Source organism: Zootermopsis nevadensis, unplaced genomic scaffold, assembly GCF_977971745.1.
Source record: "Zootermopsis nevadensis isolate Lab colony 2312 unplaced genomic scaffold, Znev_1.0 Znev_ptg000008l, whole genome shotgun sequence".
In the NCBI taxonomy this organism is placed as follows: Eukaryota; Metazoa; Arthropoda; class Insecta; order Blattodea; family Termopsidae; genus Zootermopsis; species Zootermopsis nevadensis.
Genome location: NW_028259140.1, coordinates 11,742,321 through 11,764,054, shown reverse-complemented (window position 1 = coordinate 11,764,054; position 21,734 = coordinate 11,742,321). Strand labels below are relative to the sequence as shown.

The window sequence follows — 21,734 nt, the reverse complement described above, 5'->3', positions numbered from 1 at the left end:
TACACTCATGTTATACATAATTAATCTTAATTTTAACTACACAAAGATAAAAATGTTACATATTTTCATAAGGCTTTAGACACATGGTTTATGTTCCTCTATTCCTATTAAAGCATAACATAGTTGCATAGACACTTACCTGACACCTAATGATGGACCATGTATCTGAAATGTAGCGTAGTGAAAAATAAAAGTACCTCGACCTCTACTTGAGTTCGTAATATTTATTTGTTGTGTGTAGACAGCCATTAACATCTAATATTATCTGATCATAGTAAGTTTGAAACACAAATATTCTCTTATATTGTCCTTACTATCACAATACTTATTTTTAAATGTGACCGGGGGGGGGGGGGGGGGGGGGGGGGGTTCTGAAGCTCAGGACCCCAACACATTCAAAACCTAAATCTGAAAAGAAAAACTGCACCAAATCAATTCTGTAAATGGTACAGAGACAGAAACAGAACATATGAAGACAACAGATGAAATAAATGCTATTACAAAGTAACCACACATTACATACCATCCACAAACAAATTTTTTGCGAAGGCACCTAATAATAAAAATTAGTAATTAATAAACTCTTTGCTAAGACCAGCAGCACAGCATCCGGGACATAGAAAATCCATCTTTTAGCCTGAATCTGTTATACTTTTCATACTGTGGATTATGACTTATATCTACATTGTGAGAAAGGCTTCTTGAAATTTTCCCCAGTACTGCCAGGCAAATACTTGGTACAGGCAACAACGACTCTCTCATTTGCATTTATAATTATCAGTGAAGCTGCACATACATAGTCTGAGATACCAGTTGAGATTTCATATGCCTGAAATTGGCTCAGAAATCCCAAAATGAAAGGCATACATGAAGAACATTGCACAAAGTTGTGGAACTTGAATGGTTCTGAAGTTAGAACTAATATCTCAGACTGAAAGAGTTTCTTTGGTGACCAATTTACTTCATAGCACGTTATTCTGAAAAACTGTAAAATCAATCTCGGTGTGAATCTTTCTGAGTTCCTGACAGTAATATTTACTTTCTGGTTGCATTCTATCTAAATCCATGGCACTAAACACACTCTCAAGAGTGCAAATTTAAGCATTTTCATTATTATAGCTTTTGTTGGTTCAATTGCTCACCACAAATTGTTGACTCATGAACAAATTTCATTACAATTTCACTTTTTCAACGAGCCATCTCTGAAAACACTAAACTGATCAGGCAGAAAGCATACACTACGTGTACATTTCATGATGACTCTTGATCACTGAAGATCTTAATATACTGCTGGATTTTATAATCCCAGTCGAGATGTGGTTTATCTTAATTATGATTAAACACCCACACCATGGAGAAAAAAGATGGACATGGTGGTAAGTACATGAAATCTTGACCAGTACTTACATGTACCTGCGTACATATGGTTTTAATGAAATGAACACAATGTCTTCTGGGTTCTTGCGCTGTGTAGTCTGGTCGATGCTAACCAATGTTTCAGAGTTCATACTGCCTCCGTCATCAGGGTGATGAACATGCATATGACCTCTGAAACGTTAGTTAACATCGACCAGACTACTCACCGCTGTGAAAACCTCAAATCTTACAAATGAACACAATGCCTGAAACTCAAGAGTCTGTCACCTAACCTGCTGGTGTGTTGATACTTGCATATTACTGGAGAACATTATAAAGATAAACACCGATAACAAGCTGTCATCTGAAGAGAAAAAGCTTCAAAACTGCTAAAATACACAGACAAGTGTTCACATAAAACTGTTTCTTGTGGTCGCATGTACAGCTCAGAAACATCAAGCACTTTCACATTATCACACTTACCAGACAGTTGAATCACTGATTGCACACACTTTCACAAGACTTCTGGAATTTTTTTCACAGTTCTTTATTGCAGGATTAAAGATAATGAGTAAATTATTGTGCCCTTTTAAAGTGGCTTTGTAAATCAGAACCTCAGTACTTTGCTGAGGGAAGTAAACTATGTCAGTTTATAAAACCATTTATATCTGTTATCCCAACATCCAGTTATTTTGATGAAAGACTGTCAGGTCTTTCATTAACTTCAGTTGCCGCAAAAGCTTCACTTTATACATCCAGATATTTTCTTGTGTTATGTCACATGTGCCAAGCCATGAGATCAGCAGCCCACGTACACAAATGTCGTGTCCTTACGTTGATCTCTACCTTTGGAAATGAACTGAGAGTCTCTGAACGCAGAGTTAGATTTGAAAAATTCTGTCTGCAGTGTAGACATATGCAAGTTGCGTAGAAAGTGAACTCTTTTAGCAAAGCCGTTTTCAGATTATATTCAGTATAGAAAGTTCGTAACAAGAAGATTTCACAACATTAAGGAAAAATGTCTTTACAGTGAATAGCCATTGCAGGCAATTAAACATCCAGAAAAGTAAAAAATTGTCCCCAGAAGCAATCAGCAGATAATAAAGTCTATTTTATATTACAATTTAAACCTCGATAATTTTAATGACACTTGATAATATTCTATACTAATGAAACACTGTTATTTATCTTACCGTCAATTTGCATTTGATTCGCAAAAGACACTTACACTAGTCTAGTAAATGCGGGAATCCATACTTCTAATCTGTTAGCATGAACCCTGAAACAAACATGGCTTCTACATAGTATGGCAGTAATATAGTACACTGTCTTTCTAACTTACGTCATGACAACACAATAAATTGGCTGTTATGTTACTGGATGGTGCAGTTTTAATGTGCAATGTTTGGCCATCACTTTGTTACTCTTAAAACCTTTCCTTACAACCTACAAGGTCTGTTACATTAACTGCTGTTTAATAAGCAATGCCCATCTTGACTGCATACATCATGTAAAAAAAACAAATGCAAGATACTTAACATGTTGCTTTTCACACAATTGGCTGTTAGTAGGAAAATGGAAAATAAATCCAGTGTCACATACACATCAGTTCCAGAGAATGACAATAAATCAGTTGACAAATTTCTGCATTACTTTCTTCATTTCTATGTCTGGTCAGCGCGGAAGTATAGGAACATTCCGATTCTCTGTCGACATACTGCCGCTTTACCCCGCCACTCCTATAAGACTCATCAACATCAGATTCACCTCCCTTTGCCAGTAAGACTGGCTGGCTTAGGGGTACCAACTAAACCATGTTACGAGATATAAAATTATTCTATTCCAGAAAACAGACTTGGTTTGCAAAAATAATGAAACAGTGACTCCGGCACATCGGCAGAAGTATATTTACGAAACTGCTGAAAGTGATCAAAAGCACTCAATATACTTAAAGTAAAAAATAAATGACCTCATTGTAACCAAAAGATATTCCTGTAGGCTATTTAACATTATTACATTCACCACACATAAAAACCACTTGTAAAAATGGACTCATCATTACAGGCCACGCTCTTTTCATTGGACATTAACTATATATGGAGGAAAATATGTTATAATTAAATCTTTGTCTACAGAAGAACATCACACTCTAGAAATAAGACAATTCTTGGTCACACAAGCATGTCGCAAACAGTGATTCAGTCACAAGTTAGTGCTACAAGATAAGGTAAAATACTACAACAAAATATATCAAAACTCTATTTGCCCCAACAGACCGTCCACCTCCTAGTGGGGGGCAGCACTGTTGTGAGTATTCTGGCAACAGCTTTATTACAAATGTACACTTTGGTTTATATTAAATGTTATATAAAACATAGGCCATCATTATTTATAAGTCACTGTGACGGTGACAATGTACACAACGCTATAGTAATGGAGGAAGTATTCCCTCCGCAGTAAAAATAACCTCTGGCATGAAACTGAATCTAATCACACATACTTCTGTCACGTGTCACCATGCAGCAGTACTATGCCAATTTGGGAACTCAGAAATGAGTCACAAAACCAACGCAAGTAGTCTAAGTCTGTGCAAGACAGAAATCTGTGAATTCAACTTAACCATTTTACAGCAAGCATCAACAGGTTATATGGAGAAGTTGGGATCCACCGTGCATAAACATACTTGATAAAAATGCACACACATAACATTTCCCTCCCTGCGATAAACTATTCAAAATGTTGGTAGGAGAAGGTGATTTTATGAGAAAATCTTAGCATTTATAAGGCCAAATTATGCAAATTTGTTTAGAATTTAACAGAAATACTTGGGTCATATTCATGAAACCACTATATGAGTTGCTACTTCTAAATCATAGGTTATTATACTATAAACCAGAACCATTTCTGTAAAAGAAAATAGCTGCTCACTGATATCATTCAAGAAGTATCTGCATTGATTTTAGTGACAATTATACTTACTCCATGTAGCAAAATCATTCTTGAGAAACTGACAGTATGCTTAGGTAGTAAATAAGTTTCCTGCTTTTTATGGACACTCAAAGTCCATTACCATGTTCAGAACAGCCTGCCACTAGCTCTTGTCCTGAGCCAAATAAATCCTGTCCACCATCTCCTGTTCCATGATCCACTTTAATATTAATCCTCTCATCATCGCCTCATCTTCAATTAAACAGAGTGGGAAGCAAGGATGTGATGTATTTCACATCGCTACTGAGGGCGACTGGTTGGAGATATGAATGCACGCGTTTTAGTATATAGTTTGGTAGTCACGAAGAAATGGACAGTGAACCATCACATTTTTGCTGTGAAAACTTATTTTGAAACTAACTCTATTTTGCAGACGCAAAGATGTTTCAGCATGAGTTTAATGTTCCTAGGCATGGCAGAATTACTTTGCGTAATGTTGGTAATGTCATATTGTGTCAATGACACCAACTAATCAACACACAATGGAACTGAGCAGGTTAGCACAGCAGTGCTCGGGAGAGACCTCGATTGAACGGCACGTTATGGGGTGTGCAATTCTATCCGGACTACAGCCTAGGCTGCATCTGTGGCTGTACAGGATCAAGCAGTACAATTGACATGTGGGCCAGCACGTTGCACATAACAGAAGTGTCTTTACGAAGCTACTCCATCAGTACTCAAGTAACTCAACTAATTACGGTACTGCATCTTAAATGTTGCAAACATTCCTACAATATCTTCACACCTACCAACCCTACATATTAAAACACCAAAGCTTTAAGATTCTGCTTTTGCTCCAAAAAAATTCACTCGGCACTACTTAAAAATATCAGCTTGTATTAAATGCGCTGTGAAGGAGGCCCGCTCCATCATCCGCGATGTACAGGCACGCATTACTAGTATGGGTCCCCAGTGCTACCAGAGTACAAGAAAGTGACAACCCTGGTCTTTGCAGCCAGGTAAATATGAAACTTGGGGATCCATACTCTAAACAATATACATATCTTCAGATACAAAAACGTCAAACATTTTAAATATTAACAAACTTCAAACAACTACCGAATATTTCATTTGGAATTTAATGACTTAAAAACTCTAGGATGTCTCAATGGGTGAACGATGAGCTCGCCCGACTCTCAAAATTGCCAGTTTTAAACACTATACCATGTTCCTGTACTTTCTCAACATATAAATTCAACAAAGAGTATAATTACCATCAAAAAACAAGACAGGTCCTACATCCTATTAGTGCTAATGCAGTGTTCATAGATGGCTCTACCTCAGTCACTGATAGGGACAGAGCTCACCCTATTCAAACTGGTGACAGGTGCATCTCACACTTCTTAACTCACATGACAATAGAGTGCAACAGAGACACCTTTTTTTTTTGTTTGTTTTTGCTCCTCCTTATAGTCAGATAATTAGTCTAGACTCAGCACCTAATCAAGCAGCTAAGGGCTGAACGAACCAGCTAGTGAATTCCACAATCAAAGGGTGAGAATGCTTGCTCGCATGATATGTGTGACCTGCTGCCTGCAGGGGTCCTGCTGCTCACATTATGGGGCAGTTGTTGCCCCGGTCAGCAGGTCAGGTGGGTCACATAATGTTGCAGCTCTTGGCATGTCCCTTCAGCTCAGCCTTCAAGTCCAGCTTGCTCTTCTGCTGAGTGTATGCGCGATTTCTCTGAAGCACAGAGTGGTTCTTGTTCAGCTTGCCAAGAGCAGCCAGGGCTGCCACTTCAAACGCATCCTTCACAGCCTTGCTGGATGTCTTGGCAGACGTCTCCACATACGTTGTAGCACCCACCTGTCGACTCACCATCACAGCCTGTAACACGCAAACTGTAAGCTGATCCTCTACCGATGCCTGGCGACCCTATACACTCGTGCATCTCTGACGGGCAGCAACGTCGAGATGCTGGTTAAAAAAATATTTACTGTTCTGGTGAATATTTAGTTTCGGTGTTCACTGGTGGCCAGGTTAACTATGTCTGACCCACAATTTTTACCATTCTCTTTAAGATAATAGTACTGGAATATAGTGTATACCTTCACAGAGCACATATTGAAATCTGAACACGTGCATCATACTAAAAATCATCCCAAAACGTGACCACTTACCCATAAATTCCATTACAATGAAGGAAAATGAAAACATTAAGGTCTCTCTAGGTACAGAACCAAGTAAGTAGATGAGTAGCAGTAAACAACGCAGAGATGAAAACTGTCAATCAACTTGTAACACATCAGTATTGACATCCTACCTGCTCAGAGGTGACTGGTATGCGCCTCTGCTTAGCAAGGCTCGAGATGGTCTCGATGTCATTCCGCAGGTCACTCTGGCAGCCACACAGGATCACAGGAGTGGTGTCACAATGTGTCTGGATTTCAGGATGCCACTGCAACACCACCATGTTAAACGTCTAACAGTACAAAAACACTTCAAAATAAATTCTGTTATACAACACATAAGCATCAAAGAATGTCGTTCGCACCCTATTACAGTGCATAATTACATAGCAAAATTTCTTCGGTATTTGTGGGTTATCGGGACACATCGCTTTAAAAATAAGTTAGGTTAGGGTTGTTGTTATCTGTTAGTTTGTTCAGTTATTTATTGATGTCCACACACATCAACCTAACCTAACCTATTTTTAAAGCGGTGTGTCCCGATAACCCACAAGTACAAAACACACACAGCATACACGTCACATGGATCATAAACACTGCCACGACTTAAAATAAGCTGCACATATTTATACGATCCACGCCTTGTGCAGCACACGCAACTCTCACACCACATTTCACATCCAATAACAACTCAAAAGACATTCACCCTATTACAATGCATAGCTCACACACCTTGCTCACGGCATTGTCCAGTGAATCAGGATCGCTCACCCTGAAGCACAGTAGGAATACTTTGGCATCCTGGTATGCGAGTGGTCGAACGTTATCATATGCATCAGTCCCTGGAACGAAGACAGAACAGTACTTCACTTAGAATATACAGATCAATTTATTCTGAGGAGCAGAACAGCATGCTATTTTCCAGCCAGGACTGTCAACATTAATTTTGTTTCGGATGTCATTCCGATGACTGCTACCATTCGTAATTTGTAATTGGCAGTACTTTTCTGTAGCGTAGGCCTCGTTACAATTTGACAATGGAAGTTCTAATTTTAATTCTCTCAAAAGAAGGGAGTGAAAAATAGAATTTTATTTCAAATACCTTGCTTACAGTCTAGCATGTGCATAATGGGATACAAATAGGTAGCAGTACTATTAAATTAACAAAAACAAAATTGAATTTACCCATCAAACATTAAGTGTTTCCCTCCAAAATCAAAACTGTTCAAATGGATTCTAGGATAAACTGGGTGTTTCAAAAAAAGTGTGGTCATAAGTTATATAGAGTCACATACAGAAGGTAATTTACATCGTTGATAATGTAAATAAATAATTTGTACTTAATACCCATTTTTTGAATAAAAGCACATCAAATTTGTAATAAGACAAACATACTCAGTCTTATTTAGTTACCTGATTGAGAGCTGAGACGTGGCGTTTGGTTATGGCAGTTCTACTACTAATAGCAAACGATGTACATGTTGGAATAGCACTGAGACTATGCATTTGTACTTTGGCAGCTCGTAGTAGGACTAGCAGTGGTAGTGGTGGAAGTATGACCACACCATTCCCCTGACCTCACTCCCCTAAATTTCCTTTTCTGAGGTTATTTTCACTCAGGAAGCCTCTGAAACCCTCAGACACTGATGGACATTTGCAGTGCCAATATCCATTACTTAACTTTTGAGTACTAAGATTTTCTTGGCTTTAAGGAAGTTCTGATTAGTACAAATTCATTGTACACTGCATAAAACATTCTAGTAACGAAATTCATCAGCACGCTCTGTTAGACGCTGTAACTCAATAAAGAGCATATACATGCACCATGACCACAAATTAATATACAATTTAAAACTCTCGTAATGTTTTATTGATGTCACATAAGAGAAAACAACCACTCTATAATAGTGTCCCGCCTTTTTAGGTTTTCCATCACAGTGCTGGAAGTTTTGTCCTCTGAGTGTTCCAAAGATTTATGGATCACTTTCCTCCACTAAGAAAACAGTGACTGGAATCTTGTATTTAGATATGCTTTGAAGTGTTCCTTATGCCCCAAATTCAGCAAGACACTAAGGTAGCACGTATTCTGTCCCAACAGGACAATATTCCCCTGCTTTATCATTTCAAGATCACATCTTTCCCTGGAGTCACATTCGCCAAGGGCGTTCACCAAGGTTGACCTATCGGGTGGCTGCCATTATCACCTGACCTCACACTCCGTGACTTCATTCCTGGGATTACAATCAAGGACAAAGTTTAGGTTCCTTGTCTGCCACAGTTCTTAAGGGAACCACGATATGGAATCTGTGATTCAGTAATGACTACTGGTGAAGCTACGCAACATAGAGTACAGGACAAGACTGCAGATGATGAAAGTTGGGATGCCACGGAGAAACCCCGGAGGAAAACTCCGTGATGCCTAGACCACGGCCTTGCCCAACACAAGTTGTAAATCTGAGCACCGCCTGGAATCGAACCCGGGACCCCAGTATTACAAGCCCAGCGTTCTAACCGCTAGACCACCGTGGCGGATGGTAGCTACAGTAAGCACTAGTGAAAAAGAATTTGAATGTAGGATTTGAGGTTTTCGAGGAGCGCGAGTCTGAAATGGCTGTCTTCTGGGTTGTTGCGCCGTGTAGTCTGGTAGAAGTTTATCGACGTTTCAGAAGTCCCTGCAGCCTCCATCATCAGGGCGACGAGTCTGAAATGTCGATAAACTTCTACCAGACTACATGGTGCAACAACCCAGAAGACAGCCATCTTCTAAAATTTTAATGGCGGGCGACTGTCATGAAGTAATTCGTTTTACAAAACGTGAATAAGCAATTATAAGACTTTTAAAGTGTACTTTAATTTGTGGTCACTCTGTATTTCACGAACGCCCCAATAGGTCCCGTTGGGTTTGAACAGGCATACGGACGGACAAAACCGCACGAAGATGTATGAGACATGTGTCTCTGATAACTTTTGAACCAATGGGCAGTTACGAAGATGAGTGAACTGAGAATGGAGGGGGTATCTATGGTTGCTCATAACTTGTGAACTACACAATGCTCTGTGTTATCTTATTTCCAGAACTTGCGAAGAGGGGTATTTTCAAATGAAGGGGAAAAAACTATAAGGGAACTGTGTAGCAGTTCGGATCACTATTTCATTGTACAAAATTGTCACCTACAAACATTTCGGCACAGAGTGACCCACAACGGTCAGTTAACGAATTTTAGCGTTAACACGTTATTAAAAAACGAATACTGTCTTTCAGTACACCTTATGCTACAGTAAAAAACGCCAAGCCATGCGTGTATTTAAGTCCCTGTTCACCGCGAAAAGCTTAGGGGGGGGGGGGGGGGGAGCGGTGGAAAAAGGGGGGGGCGATTTCCCTGTAAATGTTACTGAAAGGGACAAAAACATTTCTATCTCGTACGTCCCTCGAGGTATATTTTTGACTTCCCGTCCACTTTGCTTTGAGCAGCGTCTTCTAACCTCACTTATTAAACAGTTTTGCCCACATACCTTCACAGTTGTATAAAGTAATGGTCACTTTTATTATAACAATAATAATGACGCCAAATGTATTTCTTTCATTATTGCAGGTTAATATTCTGACTGGCGAATATTTCACTTCTAGTGTCAGTATAAATTTGTGTAACATGAGCATACAGGACTGCGACAAAGATGTTTTCATCCGAGGCATATGAACACAAAACTTTTGAAATATGATTCTTGATTTACTGCGCTATTTAACAGTAGACCCTAAATAAAGCATCAGCCATTTTTGTAAATTTTATCTTCTAACATGAATTCCAAGATATTTTTTTAATATAATTCATTCTTATAAATAAATATACGTATGTCTGTGTAATGATTACCTTTTACTGTTACACCCACACCTCAGATCAGCATTTCTGTATTTGTTAACTTTTAACAAAGTGGGAAATTCTTTTTTGTTTAACGAACGACTTTACAAAACGCACCCCTTTCATAAAAGAAGAAGTTTGAAATTGTATTTCGGGGTACAAAACAAAATCAATTACACTATAACATCCCGTCTTTTAAATGCTTAATAGATGCGATTAGGCAAGCAAACCAACGTCTGTGCTAAAAGATGCGTAGTAGTGGTAGATGGTAATACTGTCTCCTGCAGAGATTCGCCAGTGTGACTGGAAGTATTTATAGGCCTACGCCGGTGACGGCACATCACTCCAAGCAGCAACACTGCCACACTTTGACCACATTTGCAGACTGCATTGGAGCATCACTTTTCACGTGATACCACTCACCTGAAATGTCCCACGAAATGGATTCTGTAGACTCCTTGTGACGAACTCACCTGAAGTGCCACACACCACGAAATGGATTTTGTAGACTCGTGACGGAACTCAACCTAAAGTGTCCCGTGTCCCACACCCCGAAGTGGATTCTGTAGATTCCTTGTGACGAACTCACCTGAAGCGCCCCACACCACGAAATGGATTTTGTAGACTCGTGACGGAACTCAACCTAAAGTGTCCCGTGTCCCACACCCCGAAGTGGATTCTGTAGACTCCTTGTGACGAACTCACCTGACGTGTCCCACACCTCGAAGTGGATTCTGTAGTCCCCAACAGTATAGCTGCACGCGTATTTCTCGAATCCGGTCGGAGAGTATACCTGAAATATCACATCGAGATCCTATAAAAAAATTGAATTACTACTAATCGTGTTCGACTTGTTTCACTAACTGCGTTGTTACAATCGATTGCTGTGTTGTGACAAAACAGCCCGCTGATTGCAGCCGCGAAGACAATTTGATTAATCAACGTGTTTAAATGTAAACACACTGAATGCGAATTAAAATATTCGTGTTCGAAGTAACTATCGACAATACAAACTGCTGAAAATATACATGCGCTGATATCATCACCGTAGATATTCTATTTTATTGTAATTAGCCATCGCGACAGATGTAGCATTAAACAAGGGCCTAATAAATAACCATCAGCAGGCACATCTGAATTATTTCAAAACGTCCACCTTTCGAGCTCATGAACGGTCGAAAAGCTACAAGTGTTCTCGAGTTATCGCTTACAGGAGCCTTGCGGTATCGACCGTCTGTTGAATGGACAGTCTGGACTCGAAAACCCTCAGTACGCAGAGGTGTCGAGACTGGAGAGCAGACGAAACCTTCCGTTATATGACACCATAAATCAAACAGTGCCAGGGTGTTTTATACAATTCAGATTATGCAAACTTTTATTAACAAAAACAAAACGTGCTTGGTACCTATGAGACTCGGGGGTACATTTCCAATGAAATCTCGGAGAGAGTCACGGATTTCCGTCGTCCTGAAAGACCGATGGCAGAAGAGTGGACTAAGCTAGCACGCAACGAATGACACGGTTAGAAACCGGATAACCCTTCGAACCAAGTGCTTCAGCTATTTCGCTTCATAGTACGACTTCAAATTCAAACGGCTAGCCAAGACGCTGACTTCTGAAGCCAGAGATTACGGTTCAAGTCAACGTGACTTCAAGTGGAATTTGTGGTGGACGAAGTCTTCCTAAGACTACCCAAGAACCCCATCCGTCTGCTGGAAGATGATGAGGGTGTTGCGAGCTCCCATTTCTGGCCCCCCTCCCCCTGCAAGTACCAGGAGAAAGCGGAAGTTTTGGCTGTCAGCCTTGAGACTCAGTGTTCGCCGGTGGACAGTTACTGAGGTGCCTGACGAGGCGATGCGCGCACACGACTGTACACCCGCACGTAAAGCGAAGTTAACCAGTTCTTAGGAGGTCCTACAGGTCATCAGGGGACTCAGGGTTGGCGATAACCTTTCTCACCAAAGTGTTCAACACAATCCTCGTCAGGCAGAACTTCCCGCCAGCATGAACACACGTTCGCGTCGTATCTATACCGAGTCCGGGAAAAAAACTCCACGCTCTTCGAGAAGACCCTGAGGTCAAACCAACGCGGCCTGATGCGTAACGAACAGTGTGGGTTACGACCACGACACAGAACGGAGCTGCAGCTAGCCAGCCTTCTTGACAGTCATCAGGAACTTCAACGAGAAGGGATTAACCGGCAGGGTCTTCCTCCATGCTGATAATGTCATCGACGGTTTAGACTCGAAGGCACGTGTGCCAACCACGGGCTATCTGAAGTCACAGACGGCTAACCAAGGAGGGCTGATGCTCCTAACAACTCTCCGCAACCCTGAGGTTTTCCGTGCTTTTCCTCAGTTGTAAAAAAAAATTCTACAGTGTAGTTCAAAACAGGCACGGACCGCCTATCCCCAGTCATTGAGCTGGTGAACCGAAATGACCCCCTCCCTCAAGTTGCAGAGGCCTTCAGCCAAGAGAACAAACACGTTAGAATAATAACATCCCGATTCATAATTTATAATGCAATCTTCTCTAATTACGAGAATAGTGTAAGAAATAAACGTCTTCTTGCGTTTCACAATGAATTTTAGTGGTTTATACAAATAATGTATTGACTGGTTATGCAGCACGAATGAGTGAGAAACTTACAAATAATGTTGATGTAGAAACCTGCTGAAAAGTGGCACTTATATATCTAGAGGAGATGGAAGGTGACGTGAAGATGATTTCAAGGGCACAGGATGCGAGAATGTTGAGTGGTCGAAACAACAGAAGGGTCGTGTCCAAGGGTGGGTTTTGCATAAGCAGGGAATCAGTTAACCAATTCCATCAGCCGGTTCGAGACGCGTGTCCCAGCATCTGGTACGACATTTACGTCTTTTCATAACGAAATACAATCAAAACAGGTTTTGAGGCCGGACGCCCAGTTACAGGAGAGTCCGCCGTTTGGGGGACAGTTGAAGAAATATAAAAGTCGTGGAAAATGTTGCATATGGCTTGAAATAATTACTAACTAATTCTCTGACAGACAGGTAGCTCTTCAAAACAAATTCCATTCTGTTATGGGCGTAATCGAAAAACTTAACATAAAATAAATGATTCGGGTTTCTACGATCTGGACTCGGTCCTTAAAGCCACGTTTCCGAAAACGGGGAGCATAAATTGTGACGGAGTTGGTATTATGGTACAGAGACAGACTTTATTATTGCGTACACTGTCCCTTAAAACTCACCACGGTACGGAGGGAATATAAAAACGTAATAATTTACGACCAACTGAAAAACTAGGAAGATTAGAGGTGTAAACAAAAGAAAGCTTCCAGCGCGCGCCACTTCTAGAACAGACTAAAACAATGTTTGTTACATTCAACAAAGCCAATACATTATAAACGCCACTACGATCATCTCCAAGTATGTGGGATTAGAGTAACATGATGACGGAATGTGACGCGATATTAGCCATACCGTGTGCATTCCGCCAGTGTTGGAACACTATGCGGGGCACCACAGTTAATACAGACAGCTGCCAGCTCATCGTGCAACAATCTACCATATGTTAGGTGCGCAGAAATGTTACATTCACAACCCGCAATCTGTGTACCCAAGAGTATTAATTAGACCGTTCGTCTTGTCAAGAGACGCCAAAGGAATTCGCAATCTTGAAAGCCAGGAACTCGACATGACGCCATAAGCAGAAGGTTTAGCCGCATCATCGGCGGCCTCACTGCCGAGAACACCTGATGAGCGCCCAGGAACTTCCTTGTGGCGGTGGGACACTTGGCCCAGAAACTCAAGTGACTGCGGACCGACCCAGAGGGCATCCACTGAGCTTCTGCAAGGCACTGCGGGAGTTCAAACAGAACAGGTGAAATTTACGCCGATGGCACCAAATAAAAAGGAGAGCTCGGTACAAGTTTTAGTGTTATAGTACGAGAAACCGCCACTCGTCACTGTGGATACCGGATGGTCTAGACCGCGTTCTTTTACTTCAGCGAGACCTGCGATTAATTTCTTTGGTACGTGGTATCCGATGACGGATGATTTGAAATACGCAGTTCCTGCTTCTGTATCCTGGGCTGCAGACCGGCAAGGCCGGGGACCGAAGTTGAAACGCTGGTATAGCGAGACAGGTCGAACTGTGTGGCAATGGCTACTTGGTTTCATGTGTTACGTAGACCTCGAGATGTCGATGGGCGTGCGGCTGATGCTTTTGTGACAGTTTCAACGCCAGTTGGTCCGGGCTTCAGAAACTGTTAGGCAATCTTTAGCTTCAAGTTCATGTACATGTCGACAAAGGGAGGAATACGAGAAAACTTCCTTATCGGACACGCCGTCGAAGGTGTCAATCCTAACCACTTCATGAAAGATAATAACGTCTTTCCACTTTAACAGGATGGGATCCCAGAAGAGTAGTCTTCAACAGCTTGTCAGATTATTTCGTTAAATACTTCAACCAACAACGTGCAGTTTCTGAGGCTAGCTGCATTTTAACCTTGCCAACTATAGCATCCATAGTTTTTATGTGCAGAATGGGTTAAATTTATCGAAAGTTTTTTCAGTTCCAAGATGAAACGTCAAGAGCCAGCAAGCAGACACTTTCACTGTGACATGACAGACACCAGATGGAGAACCAGACTTCGTTGCAGTAACCTTTCGTTACTGTGAAGACGATACGTGCGAATTACATGCTCCACCCCCCGGAACCAGGCCCCAAGAAAGAGGGGGACCATCAAAATCTTCCGGTCTGTACTGGCGTGTGACCTCCGTCACATCCAGATCTCGGGAAGAACTTCAGATATACTATTCCAGAGCTACACAGGCGGACAGATGGTCACACGGACGTCGGGAGAGTGTCTACGCCCCCTGGGCACTACGTAGGCGAAAGTTACTGCGGCCCGGGTTCAACCAACTACACTTGAAAAGACGGACAATAACAAACGTCGACCCTGTCTTCATTTCTGAGTTCTCAGCGGATGCAAATTGGAAGCCACGCCAAAACCGTGGGACCAAGGCGATATCAAAGAGCAGCAATGGTGAAGCCGGCGTTTCATGAATCCAAAAAAGTCTTCATTACTACGAAACGTGTAAAACGTAAAATGGGAGGAACTGTGATGAATACTGCCAGAAGTGATAGATCCTGATATGGTATGGCGACTGTAGGGATGATGTGATTGGCTTTCAGTCTGCAAATATATGTTTACGAGATATTCTACAGATGGCGCATATGAATGTTAAAAGTTACGGCAAAGGAGAGGAAGGCTTGAGAGCACCCCCGTTATACCCCCACCCCTCCGACACACGTGGACCGACCTACCCAGACGGGGAGGTCCAACAAACTGGGTTCGTTCAGGTGAAACGGGCATATAGTTGAACTAACCCCACGATGACGTACAGCGCTTCTGTCACTGGGCGTCGCGTAATTTCGGCCACTGTGGCGTTTTTTTATAAACACCTACGAAAGGATTTGAGTTTAAATTGTTGTGGCTTGAGTCTGGGGTGCACTGTCTTAAACCATCGTGGCCTCTACCTGGCCGACTACGTTAACGGTATGAATCCACATTTCAGATGGAAGCTAATGGTGGCTGGTGGCAGTGGGGATTTATAGCACATTTAATGTCACAGAGATTTTGAAATATAAAACTCTCGTTTGTACAGGTTACAATTTCGTTCGGTGTTTCAGTCTGTCCAAACTGGGCCTCTTCATGGCGACCCCCGTCTCTCGAAGTGAATGAGAGGACACGCCATAACGCCCCTTCAAACCCTAATCTATTTTCCATTCATAACAATCTTTCCACCTAAATCTTGACTAACGTAAATAAAACAAATGTCAAATAATCTAATTACTGATCAAACACAGAGATCACCAGTTCACAATTTCTCAGCTTACACTTGTGAAATGGTCAGTAATTTAAAATGTCTTCGTATGACTGAATATTCTTTGAGTAACATAATTACATGGGCATAAACACAGCAAACTGATATGTAACAAGAAATACATATGTACTGACTACTGAAGGTGCACAGTTACAAATTTACTCCTAGGATTCAACTCTGAATATGTGAGATTTCAGGTTCTCATGGGGGCAAATTTAGATGAAAACCTTCTGCTCAGCTTCTATGAGACTGCATGGCAACGTCCCAGAAGGCTGTCATCTACAGCTGGACATCTTTGTGGGAGAAAACTTGTCAGGAGACCTCAGGCAGGACAGGCTGGATGCAAGCCGGATAACCCAGGTCCCATTTCCTTCAGGATGAGAGATTTTCCTGCTGCCTCCTGTTTAATTTTACCAGTGGCTCTTTCCCTGAGGATGACGAGGCCAGATTGTGAATCTGGTTGAAATTCATGACGCTACCTTCGCTCTGCACATATTCATGACACAGTGCTCAACACAGCAACGTCCTATAATGGGTCAAAATACAGCTGAATCACAGGTCTTTACGTTGTCGCTGATGTAATCATATCCACAGGACATAGTGACTCATATGAGGGACATTTTTAATTATTACCGCCATGCATGTACTTTTTGTGCCTCAGGAACTGATTATGGCCATCAGAAGTGGAATACGGAATGAAATGAACAGAGGTATGTAATATGAGCTCTACAGAAATCAGATGCTTGGACAAAGGCACAAATAAATTTAAGGATTACAATCCTAGAACTAACTCTGTAAAACATGACTAACGTGATTTGCTAAGAGATTCCCACAACACTCTGAACATACAAAAGAATTGTTTTTACTATCTTATGTAAATGAATTAATGATGTTAGGTGGACTGACAAACTTACAGCTTAGCGATTAGTACCACGACTTAGTTCTTCCGACACCAAGACCACTACGAAGAAGTTGAAAACCACCGGGCTACCTAAAAATCCTGGCAGGAGCTAAAATATTATGTTTCAAGGCAAATTATGTTTATGTTTATTAATTCTCTAAGGAACAAGTAAGAAATGCCAGAGCAGTAGCAGAAACCTATTATTGCATCTATCAAATGCAAAAGGAATGAAAAAGCTGACTCTACAAATTACTGATGAAAATCAGTGATAACTACATAAAAATTTTATCCAACATTATTCACTAGCAGTTACCCACATGAAATCGCTGCAGATCAGAAGTGTGAATTTAAATTCGATAAATTAACTACCGACAGAAATTCTAGACGTTAAGATACTGATGAAGGATGGGATTACCGTGTGACAGCACACAAGTTATATTTTTATATATACTTCAAAAAGTTGGTGATTAAGTAAGGAGTAAAGCAGTGTGCAACACTCTCACTGAATTTAATATATGAATTAAACTAGTTGGATAAATTAAACCTACAGTAAAGCCTGTAGAGGTAACATCTGTCAGTTGCATTTTCTATACAGAATGGTCTCAAATAAGGTGATGCTTCATCACTGTTGCTTTTCAGATTGATTTAGAATACAACATTAAAAAGTAAGCGAATTAAAGCATGCCATGTAGATCGCTTGTGGGGATCGGCGGTATACCTCCTACTCACTCAAGACCTCAGCACTAGATGGGGGTGAGTGGTCGCATCACACCCCAGACAATGTTAAGAGGGTCCAAGAAAATAAGCAGGGACTCAAATTTAATAGGATGCATACGCTTCTGGGGTACGCAATTGATATAAATTACTGAGAAAGATCAATATCGTAATGAAAAACACAAAAGCTCTCTTAGACACTCATAAAGAAGTTGGTCTGGAAGTAAACACAAAGAATATTATGTATTATGTTCAAGGCCTATCATCAGAGAACAGAATCACAATACAAAGGTAAATGAGTATTTCCTAAAACTTTGTAAAGTTCAAATGTTTGGCTGGGATGATGGTAACTAATAAAAGAATTGAAATCATGAAAAACAAATACGAGCCATTGCTATCCTGGGAATACTTCTTACTATGTACTTCAGAATCTTGTCTTCCTGACTGTTATAAAATGTTAAATTCTAAAATATATAAATTATAATATTGCCCATCACTTTGTATGAGTGTAAAACTTGGTCTGTAACATCAGGGAAGAACACTGGTTAATTGCATACAAGCTAAATAACGTGACAGGATATCAGGGAACACTGCACAACGAGGAGCTCCATAATTTATCCCTTCACTAAAAATATCATCAGGATGATCAGACTCAACAGAATAAAATAGACCATTAATCACACATGGGGGATACAAGAAAACCATAAAAATTTTAGCTAGAGATCTTAAAGGGAAAAGACCACTTGGTAAACCTAAGACCTAAATGGAAGTATAATATTAAAATGGGCATTAAAAATAGAGTGGGATGGTGTGGACTCCATTCATGTTATTCATGACACAATCTGATAGCATGTTCTAGTACACACTACAGGAATAAGAAGACACTCCCAGCCTTCCATTTGAAATGCATCTTTCAACAGTCCACCTCTACACGTTACTTAAACATTTCTCCAAAACTTGCTTGCCTTATCATTAATTTACACATGTAATGGCATTTTCACACTTGCCATGCAACTGAAGAACATAGTTCTAAAACTACCTTAGTCGTTTCGTAGCATTTTCCAACAAAGCGCGTTTCTTATTAGCTAATTTACTACATTCTGCTTCAAAAATGTATATTTTCCCCAAAACTTTGTTGAACGGACTCAGAAAGTTTTGATTTGCACTCTTCAATTTCTGCCAGCCACTAAATTTTACTAACAGGTATGACACTTGCTGAACAATGTGAACATAAGCTGTCTTGCTCCTTAAAACTGTCTCCTAATTATATTTGTCAAACTGTTACACACTGTAGCAAATCTCACATGTGAAATATGATATGTTTGAAAGATTTGCTATGGTACATTTTATAACATCTGGTACCCACTGTTATGCATTTCACAGCTGTTTGTGTCTACTTTGGTTTATTCCATAAATAATGTTACACACATCAGAACTGCTGCTACATGAAATCTGATAATAAACTGATAAAAATGTAATTAATAACTACCAGTGTCTACTTTGGGATATTTTGTAACTACTGGTTCCTATACAGGCACATTATACAACTCCTGATGTCTACAAGCTGCACATTTCATAACCACACAACCACATCTCACAACTGCTGATGTCTTGTAAATTTCATACCCATTGGTGCATATTATGATACATAAACTCATGGCACCTGAAACCATATTTGTCATCTATTGGTGTTTACATGACAAACCACATATGACTCAGTAATAATCAGTACATACTAATAACACTCATAAATGTTAATGTTTACCATAGAAAATGTCTTTACTACGAGTGCCTACTACATGACAAATTTCGTAAGTGTAAATAAGTTCTGCGACAATTGCCAGTACTTAGTACAGCATATTTCATGTGTATCAATTTTTCAAAAGCACATGTGGTAAATTTTAAAACTATATCTACTATAGAATATTTCATAGCTGGCACGTTTTTTATGCAATGTTAACGATATACCATAACACAAATCACATCAGTTGACACATTGTATGACACGACCAACAGCAAATGTTACACGAATCTACTATGGCACATTTCACAACAGCAACTGGTGATTACTGTGGCACTTCTCCCAACTAAGACAAATTGCTAATTACTTCCCACATTTGTCCTCAATATCCAGTATGACTTACGTTCTATCATGATGCAAGTCACAGGAATGCATTTTAATGCACAACGAAAGGCTACATAAAACATAACCTCAGAGAGATGGGCGTGTCCCTACCTCGAGGAAATTGTCTTCCACAAAGCGCTGCACTAGGGCCGTCTTGCCGCAGTGGGAGTCGCCGACCAGCACCACCTTGCATTCTACGTCCTCCAGCTCTTCGGCCGCCTCCATCTTCTGCAACGTACAACTTGCTTGTGAATACTGAGCAGCTGGCCCCACTGCAGCCTCCATCTGTGGCATGTGCTGTACCCTAGTGAGCACTGCCAACAATAACTGCAAGCCCATGCTGCCATCTTCAGGTCATCTACAAAAGTAATCGCTATTAATTCAGGAAAGGATTAAGTACAGATTTTCCAACATAGGGATTAGCTTATCGAGGATAGGGTGGGTTCCTTGTAGCAAATGTTCTACTAGGATTTTATATTTAATTATGTTCCTTATCTACAGTATATATGTGGAATCACGTTCTTATTAATTTGATCGACTTGAGCGCATCAGGTGTACCAACACAAAAGTATTGCAGCTGCGTGCAATCCGTTATTGAACGCCACACACAGCAAAAGCGCTAAAGCCCTAATAATGTGGTCTAACCTTTGAACGGCCAGAAACCCAAGGAATTCGAGTTATTTGTGTCTGTTGTTTATAAAGTGTGCGAGTGTTCTATTTAAATCGATATGTTCGACTACAATAACACTGAAACGCTTCCTTCTAATCTCACCCCGTAAGTGCAAGTGCTTAGAATGGCTTTCGATTGTTGTGCATTTGAATCACCATTGTACATTCATTACTCGCTGTGCGGGAAATAAACGTTTTTAGGGTTAACCATGTCTGTTTGTCCGTATGATTCAACTAGAACCGTTGGACTTATTTGGGTGAAATTTGGTTTTGGCGTTATGCCGTTGGGGACTATCCTAAAACCGTACTTTTCAATTTCATCTCGGTAATACCTTCATCGCAGGCGAACAAACTTTGTCATGTGGGATAGACAGTAGCGCCACTTACGATAGGGTTATACAATAATGTCTGTTACGGATTTTCGGAAAATACAAACCTCTGGAAAAGTAATTCTTTGTATAATGTAAAATAACGACGTGGAGGCTGCATGAAACAGACAAATTAATCATAATTCTATCCCATTAGATCACGCGCGTAAGACTCTGGTATACTTTCACAAACCTGATTCTCATTGTGTTGTGCTACTGATTTACAGTATTTAAGAAGACATTACGAACACATGTATAGTTAAGAGCTAGAGTTGTCTAAGATAAATGACGTTATGTTTAATTAATAATTTCTCTTTCATCATATATCGCACGCTACGAATTGCATCTGTTGATCACTTTGCAACACAAAGTCTAAGCTCTATAAAAGCTATGCTGTTCTGTCAACAGCCATTTTCCTGTAAACACTCGGATCAGTAGAGAAAAAAGTGAAAAACTTTTAAAGGGCATGAACATGTATTTCGATGAAAATTTTGGGAAGTATGTAAGCTACATTATATTTCAATTCGCTCCTATATTTCGTTAATAAGAAGATAGTTAGGTAAAAGTCAATTAAGAAATCTTATGTTCAACAGATATGGAAACGTCTTTAGATTACCTGCAGTGTATTTTTTGCAATTACGTGGATGATATTGGTGGAAAAAAGATTAGTATACGCATATTATTACACATAATTCTTGTTATTTTAGGTGCGTACTGAAGGTCTTTTCCTAAGGGGTAAACGTGACCGGTTCGT

At 40.3% G+C, this 21,734-nt stretch overlaps 1 protein-coding gene across 1 annotated transcript; it reads right to left on the bottom strand.

The window, feature by feature from the left end:
- Nucleotides 1–604: 604 nt before the first annotated feature.
- On the bottom strand, nucleotides 605–20,263 carry LOC110840148 (rho-related GTP-binding protein RhoN). Its single transcript, XM_022084976.2, has 5 exons — nucleotides 20,055–20,263; nucleotides 11,036–11,123; nucleotides 7,206–7,315; nucleotides 6,608–6,742; nucleotides 605–6,171 (listed from the first exon to the last, which is right to left on the bottom strand). The coding sequence occupies exons 1-5, from the start codon at nucleotides 20,235–20,237 to the stop codon at nucleotides 5,941–5,943; spliced, it is 747 nt and encodes a 248-aa protein (XP_021940668.2). The 5' UTR covers nucleotides 20,238–20,263; the 3' UTR covers nucleotides 605–5,940.
- Nucleotides 20,264–21,734: the final 1,471 nt, after the last annotated feature.

Bases quoted from the DNA above. Each gene is read 5' to 3' on its own strand.
- LOC110840148 (XM_022084976.2), bottom strand. From the start codon at position 20,237: ATGCCACAGATGGAGGCTGCAGTGGGGCCAGCTGCTCAGTATTCACAA. The intron at 11,124-20,054 runs GTAGGGACACGC...GTGATATTTCAG, and splicing joins TGGAAGACAATTTCCTCGAG to GTATACTCTCCGACCGGATT. The intron at 7,316-11,035 runs GTGAGTTCGTCA...TCTTCGTTCCAG, and splicing joins CGAGGTGTGGGACACGTCAG to GGACTGATGCATATGATAAC.